General features: G+C 35.2%; 1 protein-coding gene across 1 annotated transcript; it reads left to right on the top strand.

The window, feature by feature from the left end:
• Positions 1-342: 342 nt before the first annotated feature.
• On the top strand, positions 343-9,757 carry LOC113081198 (glial cell line-derived neurotrophic factor). The gene is made up of 3 exons (XM_026253271.1): positions 343-890; positions 1,916-2,128; positions 9,003-9,757. Exons 2-3 carry the CDS (start codon positions 1,942-1,944, stop codon positions 9,509-9,511), a joined length of 696 nt encoding a protein of 231 aa, XP_026109056.1. The 5' UTR covers positions 343-890; positions 1,916-1,941; the 3' UTR covers positions 9,512-9,757.
• Positions 9,758-10,771: the final 1,014 nt, after the last annotated feature.

Here is a 10,771-nt window from a genome sequence, read left to right as displayed (position 1 = left end):
TGAAAGAAACTTCAGAGAAAATTACAATGGAAACTGAAAAAAACCAAAGGATGTTTACAATGGGTCTTCATGAGGTTTAGCTCTAAATAGTTAGCATTTCTGCATAATTTTATTAGTGTTTATTTTTGGTCACGACATTGTTAACAAGATCAGATGCTTTAGAAAATTAGTGCATCATTTTCTGTAACATGCACAAAGGTAGCCGCATAAATCAAGAGCTTGCTTTGTGCATTCAAATTACTTCAAAAGTTGCTCTCAAACTCTCACCGACGGATATCTGCTGCGCGAGCATGAGAAAATGAGGGCGGGGCCCGGGCGTGACGTCAGCGCGCTCGAACCCCTGAGAGTATTTATACGCGCTCAGCGCTGAGTGTGAGCGTCAGACGCGTTCAGAGACGCGCGAGTGGATCATGACCGCTGTCTGCTGCTGACAGATATCAGTCACATACAGTCGCGCTGCACTTTCAGCTGATCCGAGCGGATATATCAAACATTCACCTGGATTTCATCACCTGTGCGTCGCTTCTCGGAGGCAGAATGCGGCGCGCTTTAATAGACACGGGAAACTATTACAGTTAGTTCGGATCCGGATCTGCGTCTTCGGGATCCCGATGTCTTCATATGAGCCGCTGCTGCTGGTTTCTCTCTCGTTACAGACGCGGCAGCATCACGGTTCCGCGCGTCGCGTCGCGCACGGCGCGTCATTTGGACACTCCGGACCTTCTCCGCACGCTTCATTGGGATCTAGCGGATAACGTTGTGAATGGACCTGGAATTGTGATCGTTTTGAGGATAACGCACGGATTTTATCCTCTGGATCTTTGGATGTTTCCTGATTTACTGAGAATTTGGCTTTTCTGAAGCTCCGGTCTGTATGGACCACATTTAAGGTGAATTTGTCTATGCAAAATAGTTTTTCCTTATTCATTTTTTTACAGCAATTTTACCGCGTGCACTAAAACATAAATGTTATTGACGTTTCTAATCCTTTCAGCAGTACACATTCTTCTGAAATTAAAAAGTTGCACAGATTCTGATGCACCACAACATATGGTCTCCTAAAAAACAAACATCTGATGGACATAAAAAGGATCTCATATGTTAATAGTCTGTATAACCCAATTTAAATCCTTTATTTTTAAGAGTGCACTGTTTTCCGAACATAAAACTGTATAATACATTAGGAGTCCAGCTGAAATTACTGTATGCTTTTTGAAAACATAACTTTGTAACTTCAATAAAACACTGAAAATGCACAGTAAATAATATTGAGATCACTATGAGCAATTTTGATGCAAATTTAATCGACTTGTCTTAATAGCTCAAAATATCTAAAACTCCAGGATTTATGCAGCTCTGATGGTTTTTATAAAGCAGAATGATGCAGTAAATATCATAACCAAATGATCTTCTGACTATATGATGTAAAATGTCAAAAGGTATTAATTACACGTAGAAACCACAGGTTTTAATGATCAAAAAAATTGGAGCTATTCAGACTAAAGCCTCATTTACTGCAAAAAAGGGTCATTGTAAACTTCATTACGTTCATGAAACTTGTAGATTTTATTTGCCTTTTCATCAACAGAAGTTTTTGGTATCCGGAATGGGGAAAAACTCTGGCAGAAAACACACATTTTTCTGCTCTGTAATACTGACAGAAATCTGTTCAGCATTAACTGGCCTACAGAACACATTTCACGCAGGGCCCACATCAGAATATTTACTTCTGCACCTCTCACTTCGCTCTAAACCGTTTCCCTCTGGGTAGACTTTCAGTAGCGCAGACTACAAAACACAGCATTCGTCAAATTAACGCATGAAAAGCCTTTCCTTTTTCCATTCAAAGCCACGTTTTGTCACTAATGCATGCTGTTGTGCAGAAACTCATGCTTTTATCTTTGCACCATTGCAGCTTCCCTCAAAGGAACTGAGTCTAAAATGAAGTTATGGGACATACTAGCCACGTGTTTGTTGCTCCTGAGCTCCGTTTCCGCACGTCCCGTCTTCCACAAGCTGCAGCCATCCAAAAGAGCTGTCATCCGCAGTGAGACGCCCGCTCTGGACCCCATCATCAACTCCCAACCTGAAACCGTGCACCTAAAACAAGCCTCCATGGAGGAACAATGTAAGTCACAGAGCATGCAACTCTCAATTTCTTCAATGCACAGTGCAAAGGAGATGTCCATGTAGTGTTAATTTATTTTAGTTGAAATGCAATGGGGAACTGTTTTCAATTACTTGCATAGCTGCATGTTGAGCAACCCAAATACAGATGCACATCTGTGACAATATACTGGTCAAGAGTACAGTACAGAAACATTTCTTTCGGAAGCACTGCATGACCACGTTTTAAGTAACAAACCCTACTTGAGTTGAACCCTGCATGGATTGTTTACATGCAACGCTGATCTAATCTAACGCTTTCCTAAGTAAGGTGGTGATGTGTAGACCAACAGATATTGACGTAATGGGAAAGGCATGAACTATACATTCGTTGTGCATTTCAGCAGCTGTTCCAGATGTTTAATAGTGGCCTCATCTTTTACACAGTAGCCTTCTTGCATCATGGGAACTTTCTAAATTAGAGTATTAACGAGTCAAACTTGGCATGTGGAACGGTTTGCACTGGACTGACCGCAAATATGCATGAATTTATTTAGAGGTCGGACGCTTCACCAGACCCTTGCATAATGTAAGGCGTGCTGAAACTATAGTGAACAACAGACAATGTGAGCTGCAAAAAAACAAACACATGTTGAATCACTCAGTGACTTGTGTCTTGGGGATTCAGTGTCTCTAGTCCTCTGAAACGCTCCAAAATGTGTTCTTGTAATGTCAGTTTGGCCGTCCAGAGAGCAGCCACTAAAAGCAGTGAAGAACATGCAGTGCACTGCAGACTTTCAGTCAGACGTTCATCCTGAAGCAAATGAAAAGGAGGTTTTGAGTGCATGATTGAGATGCATCTTTCTCAATGTTGCTCTGATTAAAAACACGAGTGAAAATTATGGTTTGACATATTGGACAGTCTGTACACATTTAACACATCACTGATGTGCATCCAATAAATTGAGACGTCTCTCTGAACAATATGGAAGTTTATTTCTGCCTTGGGATAAAAATATAAAAATGGTATTAAAAAAGGTAAAAAGTGTGGACTTTTTTCCTCAGAACTGTGAGATACAAACTTGCAATGATTATGAGTTTTTGTTTCTACTTCAGATTAAATTACAAAAAAAAGAAGCCAATTGTGACTTTTTAATCTCATAATTCCTACTTTTTCCTCACAGTTGCAAGTTGTCATAAATCTGACTTTTGTTTTTGAATTGCTAGATTATTTCAATTACAAGGTACCGTTCTCATAATTCTGAGTTTATATCTTGCAATTCTGAGATGTGAGACATATCACAATTGTGAGATATAAAGTCAGAATGGCAAGAAAGCCACGAGATATATGGCGAGATATATTAGTACCCAAGTTTCAAGATATAAAGTCAGAATTGTAAGATATAAAGCCTGAGTTGCGAGATATAAAGCCAGAACTGCATGCGTCAGAGTTGCGAGATATATAGATAGAATTGTGAGATAAGTCAGAATTGCGAGAAGAATTGCGAGAAGTAAGAATTGCGAGATATAAAGTCAGAATTGCGAGAAGTCAGAATTGCGAGATATGAAGTCAGAATTGTGAGATAAAAAGTCAGAATTAAGAGAAGTTAAAATTGCGAAATAAAAGTCAGATTTGTGAGATATAAAGAATTTACGAGATAAATCAGAATTGCGACATTTGTCAGAATTGCTAGATATAAACTCCAGAATATGAGATAAAGTAAGACTTGCGAGATATAAAGTAAGAATTTACGAGATAAATCAGAATTGCGACATTAGTCAGAATTGTGAGATAAAGTCAGAATGGCAAGAAAGTCACAATTGCGAGATATATTAGTCAGAATTGCGAAACATCTGAATTGTGAGACAAAGTCAGAATTGTGAGATAAAAGTCAGAGTTGTGAGATATAAAGCTAGAATTGTAAGATATAAAGCCAGAGTTGCGAGATATAAAGCTAGAATTGTAAGATATAAAGTCAGAATTGTGAGATAAGTCAGAGATGTGAGATATAAAGCTAGAATTGCGAGATATAAAGCTAGAATTGTAAGATATAAAGCCAGAGTTGCGAGATATAAAGTCAGAACTGTGAGATAAGTCAGAGTTGTGAGATATAAAGCTAGAATTGCAAGATATAAAGTCAGAGTTGCGAGATATAAAGTCAGAATTGTAAGATATAAAGTCAGAGTTGCGAGATATAAAGTCAGAATTGTAAGATATAAAGCCAGAGTTGCGAAATATAAAGCTAGAATTGTAAGATATAAAGTCAGAATTGTGAGATTAGTCAGAGATGTGAGATATAAAGCTAGAATTGCGAGATATAAAGCTAGAATTGTAAGATATAAAGCCAGAGTTGCGAGATATAAAGTCAGAACTGTGAGATAAGTCAGAGTTGTGAGATATAAAGCTAGAATTGTAAGATATAAAGTCAGAGTTGCGAGATATAAAGTCAGAATTGTAAGATATAAAGCCAGAGTTGCGAGATATAAAGCTAAAATTGTAAGATATAAAGTCAGAATTGTGAGATAAGTCAGAGATGTGAGATATAAAGCTAGAATTGTAAGATATAAAGCCAGAGTTGCGAGATATAAAGCTAGAATTGTAAGATATAAAGTCAGAATTGTGAGATAAGTCAGAGATGTGAGATATAAAGCTAGAATTGCAAGATATAAAGTCAGAGTTGTGAGATATAAAGTCAGAATTGTGAGAAATAAATTCAGAATTGTAAGATATAAAGCCAGAGTTGCGAGATATAAAGCTAGAATTGTAAGATATAAAGTCAGAGTTGCGAGATATAAAGTCAGAATTGTGAGATAAGTCGGAGTTGTGAGATATAAAGCTAGAATTGCGAGAAATAAATTCAGAATTGTAAGATATAAAGCCAGAGTTGCGAGATATAAAGTCAGAATTGCAAGATATAAATTAAGACCTAAGAGATAAATCAGAATTAAGAGATAAAAAGTCAGAATTAAGAGATCAGTTAAAATTGTGAAATAAAAGTCAGATTTGTGAGATATAAAGAATTTACGAGATAAATCAGAATTGCGACATTAGTCAGAATTACGAGATATAAAGCCAGAATTGCGAGTGAAGTCAGAATTGCAAGATATAAAGCCAAAATGGTAAGACATATCTCCACTGTGTGAATATCAGAATTGCGAGATATGAAGCCAGAATTGGAGATAAAAATTCAGACTATTATCTGTATAAAAACAAACTCGCAGAGAACTAAGATGAGCACATGGCGTGTAGGGGTCTAAATGGCTTAATGTGAATGTGCCTGTTAATTCATTGCTCAACCATCCTGAGATGCACAAAATTGCTATCCATGTAGACAGCACAGAGATTTGAGACGCAGCCAGCATTTGTCAGAGTCATCTGATACCACCGTAGATCATGTAACCAACCGGGTTACACAAATGACTCCAGTGTAAAGGTTACTCGATTCTGGCACCATTCATCACGCCTCCAGCTCAGAAACGGTTGGAGCTCATACAAACATCTCAAGCAAGACCTAATTCCCTAAACATCTGAATCATCTTAGTCCCACCGGGAATACTTCACTCTACCTGCCATATGGTGCATCTGTAACACGAAACAGGTGTTCATGCATGTTAGATGTGCTGATATTTGCATGAAATAGCAGGCATGAAAATCACTGAAACTGGTTTTGAGAGATTATTTCTTCTAGTTAAGGTGTGGTTTTCGATTGGCATTAAAAGCACCCTGTCCTAATTTGACAAGTAAACAGCGATTTAATACATGTTCTCTGTCATAAGACTGCATTTCTCAAAGCTGCTTGTTTTTGAGTAAAGCAAAGGCGATAAAGAGGGTTGTGTGTCACCGCGTCCCAATGGAGGACCAAACGACTCAAAGTTAAATCATTAAATAAATGTGGAAATATATAAATAAATAATAAATACATAATTAAATACATAAATATTTATTCATTCAAACTCATACTAACAATGGAATCATAATCATTAATTAATTAATTAATTAATAAATAAATATATGCATGAATAAATAATTATTTATTTACATGAGAACCGTAAATCTGAAAATGAAATAAAAAATACTTAATAATTTATTTATTTATTCACACTCATAAACTAAAATTTGAGTCCATACTTGTCATTTGTGTATTTATTTATGAATTTAATATAACTACTGTAATTCTATATTATTATGGGATTTCCTTCAATACTTTCAGAATTCTTTACTTTTTAAAATTATTTAGTTTCTATATTTTTTTATAAGTATTTTTATATGAACATTTTAATGACAGTACATTTATTGAACAAAAAATCTATCAAAATAAGCAGAAAATATTACAAACCTTGCTAAAGTGATAGTTTTAAACCAATACTAACTTGGACATAATAAAAAATAAAAATAAAAACAATTTTAGCTGAATTTTGTGAGTTCGGGAAAAAAGGCCCACCTTGCCACCTCATACATTTATAAAATTTTTTAACAAACTAAACCACTTGTATTATTTATTTTCATACTAAATGTGATATTGATACAATATTTTTTATGCAATCATACATTATGGGCATAGTGAAAAGCACATTTTATTTTCTTGAGGTGTGTCTTTAGCCCAGTTGTAACCTATAATATGCTTCAAATTCCTATATATATAAATAGTCACCACTTTAATGAAAAGACAAGGCGGTGATGTATTGTTGTTTAAAAAAAGAATAGCATTAACAGCAGCAATCAATGAAATATTTAGAAGTTAATGACCGACCTAACTTGGAAACTGGAGTATAAAAATTATCTCAGAGTAGTAAACACGACTTCAGAGGCCGTTCATGTCATTTATGACGGAAGTGGATGCTCTGCAGTGAATGGGTGCCGTCAGAACGAGAGTCTGATAAAAACATCACAGCACTCCAGTCCATCAGTGAACATCTGAAGAAGACAAAACCTGAAACACATCCAGCATTAAGATGATTTTAACTCAAACACAGAGTCTATAATCCATAATAACACTTCCTCCAGTGAAAAAGTGTTCTGGTCTGAATCAGGAGAGAAATCTGCACAGATCAAGCAGCGTTTAAACAGATCTAAACTAATCTGTTTCACTGGAGGAAGTGTTATTATGGATTATAGACTCTATGTGTTTGAGTTAAAATCATCTTAATGCTGGATGTGTTTCATCCTCATTCTGACGGCACCCATTCACTGCAGAGCATCCACTGATGAGACACTGATGCAATGCTACATTTCTCCAAACGTGATGAAGAAATAAACTCATCCTGATCTCAGATGACACGAGGGTGTGTAAATGTGCAGCTTTTATAATCTTAACCTCTTATAAGTGGGAATAAATGAAACATTTCAAAAAGTACTATTCATTTCTTTCACGTTAAATCCCTTTTAAAGAGGAAAAAATGACCAATAAAGATTAGCAGCATGTACTGTATACAGTATACCATGATTGTTGCAAGGCTTTTCCGAGAACTGTGACACGGTCCGACTGTAATGAAATCATGATGCATTACACGCAGATCAAACGTGTGCTTGTTTTTTGTTTAAGATGAGTGCGGCGTGCATGTTTCGAGTTTGTGGTTGAGCAGATGTATTTCTGCTGTAGCTCAGTGTCATGATCTATAAGAAGAGACTGAACAGTGACGGGCGAGATCCCCGTGAGTCATGAGCCGTTATTTGGGATGGGACGATCGATCGTGACAAATAAACAATGTCGTATTATACAGTGAAGTCCAAACGTCTGAGAGCAAAGCTGAGGGTCTGGAAACAAACAGAAAATGTTTAAAACATTAAAATATTTCACATTCTAGGTCACTAATCAAATTAGCATATTCATACTTGCATATATTGACATCATGGTTATCATTAATACAGTATTTATTAATATTTAGAATTTTGTAATTTTCCATTTTCTTTTCAAAGTTCGTAATTTTGTTGTGTTTTTTTTTTGTTTATGTTGTTTTTAAAGTATATCGGTTACGTTTTTCTTTTTTTTTTAAGTTTTAGTAATTTTGTTGTCCTTTTAGTTTATTAATATGTCTATTAATTTAGTTTTTGTAGGCTTTATTTATTATAATTTTTTTAAATGTCTATTTATTTTTTATTATTATTTATTTTGGTTTTAGTAATTTCGTTGCATGTCATTTTTATTATTGCTTAAAATTTATATAGTTTTTATTAATTTATTTAAAGTTTAGTAATTTTGTGTTTTTGTATTATTTGTTTTTTATTATTTTTTCTTTTTAGCTTAAGTATTTTATGTCGTGTTCTTGCCATTTCAATTTTATGTCTATTTGGTTTTTGGTGTTTTTATATTTCCGTATTAGTAATTTTACTAATCTTGTGTTTTTTGTAGGTTTTAATAATTTAGTTTATATTAGTTTTTAAATGTCTGTACATTTTTAACACTTGCTATTAGTTTTTATTTCAGGTTTAGTAATTTTAGCACTTCAACTTTAATAAAATTATAAATGTTGCCTTTCAACAAAAAACTGAAATATTTACTAAAAGTAATTTTTTTCGTTATTTAAATTAACAAAAATGTTTTGACTAGTTTTATTTGACGATAATATCACTAATCCATGCAATGTATCTACAATGTAAACCCACTTCTTGAATTAAAGTTAAATTCTATTTAGTCATTTAGCAGATGCTTTTATCCAAAAACAAAACAAATAAATGCACACTCTGCAAATACAAAACAAAACGGTCACATTGCATTAAACATTTTTGTCTTCATGAATTTACGACTCACTTTTTTGATGCATTCACTTTTTAATGCATCTCTATTCAAGAATGCTTTGATATTTATACTAGAAAACAAGCTTAAAACACTAAGTAAGAGAATGATTTTTTGCAGAGTAAACCTCACAGCTGATGTGTTTTGTTCTGTGTCTTAAAGATGACGTGAACGGCTTTTACCCGGAGCAGTTCGAGAACGTGATGGACTTCATCGAAGCCACGATCGGCCGACTGCGCAGATCCTCCGACGCAGATTCGCAAACCAAGCGGGACAGAGGCCGACAGAAAGGAGCAACAAACACCGAGAGGAGCAGCCGGAAGAGGAGTCGTGGACGAGGCCGTAAGGAAGGCAGAGACGACAGGGTCAAAGGTCAAGGGCGTGGGTGTCTGCTGAAAGAGATCCACCTCAACGTCACAGACCTGGGCTTGGGTTACAGGACCAAAGAGGAGCTGATCTTCCGCTACTGCAGCGGCCCGTGTTTCGACGCCGAGACCAACTACGACAAGATCCTCAACAACCTCACCCACAACAAGAAGCTGGACAAGGAGACGCCGTCTCGGACTTGCTGTCGGCCCGTCGCGTTCGACGACGACGTCTCGTTTTTAGACGACAGCTTGGAATACCACACTCTGAAGAAGCATTCGGCTAAAAAGTGCGCTTGTGTTTGACGGACGAAACCAGCGCAGTGCAACAAATTATTTTCTTACTTAGTACTTCTGTGTTGTTTTCTAGTATAAATGTCTTAACATTCTTGGATCAAGATTATTTACTTGACAAGTGAATTTAAGATGTGTGACCCTGCAGTAGAAAATCAGATTTAAGTCTCTGGGGTATATTTGTAGAAATAGACAACAATTCATTGTAGGAGTCAAAATTATAATTTTCTCTTTTACGCCTAAAATCATGAGGATATTAAGTAAAGATCATGTTCCATGAAGATATTTAGTAAAGTTCCTACCGTAAATATATGAAAACTTCATTTTTGATTAGTAATATGCATTGCTAAGAATTAATTTGAACAACTTTAAACATGACTTTCTCAATATTTAGATTTTTTTGCATCATCAGATTCCAGATTTTAAGCCAAATATTGTCTCTTACATCAAAGGAAAGATTATTTATTCAGCTTTGAGATAAATTAACCATTATGACTGGTTTTGTGCTTCAGGGTCACAAAACAAGACATAATATCTTAAATAAGTTTACTTGTACAGCAAATGCATCTCGATTCAAGAACGTTAAGATATTTATACTAGAAAACAAGAGTAAAACACTAAATAAGAGCGTGATTTTTTGCAGTGTGTGAAACGCTTCAGACTGGGTCGCAGGACTCTTGGAAGGAGATCTCAGATATATCCAGTATTCACTTTGTTACCAAACCACACGGTTCATCCAGAAACAACAAGACTCGTCTGCAGTGGATTATCACGTTTACACCGAGAACCACAACCACAGACTCCAGGTCTTTAATATCCAGAAAGCTATCTATATATATATATATATATAGTATATATGAAAATGTATTTATTGAGATTTAATTAAGTTATTGTTATTTATTGCAATCCATTGTATTAGAGTGTTTGTTTCTCTTATTTATTTAAGGAGGGGGTTTTTTGTTCTCTATCTTGGATGGTGCCAAATCTGAGCATGAGTTTTTCAAGAAACCGTTCACGATTCGTCATTTATTCAAGCTAATGTCGTTTCAAAGGTCATGTGACTCACAAAACGAGAGGTTAAGGTGCGATGGATAGAAAGATAGATATATTGCCCACCAAATTTAGCCAAAATTTCACTATTATGCTCAGATCTTTAAAAAAAAAAAAAAAAAAAAAAAAAAAAAAAAATCAGATATTATGTATGCAAAAAATTTAAAATTAATAATGAATATATATTTTTATTTTTACTATTAATAATTACTTCTCATGGTC

The sequence above is a fragment of the Carassius auratus genome, unplaced genomic scaffold (assembly GCF_003368295.1).
Source record: "Carassius auratus strain Wakin unplaced genomic scaffold, ASM336829v1 scaf_tig00033339, whole genome shotgun sequence".
Classification (NCBI taxonomy): Eukaryota; Metazoa; Chordata; class Actinopteri; order Cypriniformes; family Cyprinidae; genus Carassius; species Carassius auratus.
The sequence above is the reverse complement of the archived record's forward strand: the minus strand, read 5'-3'. Positions and strand labels throughout refer to the sequence as shown.

Coding starts and splice junctions, on each gene's coding strand:
- LOC113081198 (XM_026253271.1), top strand. CDS start 1,942: ATGAAGTTATGGGACATACTAGCCACGTGTTTGTTGCTCCTGAGCTCC. Junction 2,129..9,002: donor AGCCTCCATGGAGGAACAAT/GTAAGTCACAGA, acceptor TGTGTCTTAAAG/ATGACGTGAACGGCTTTTAC.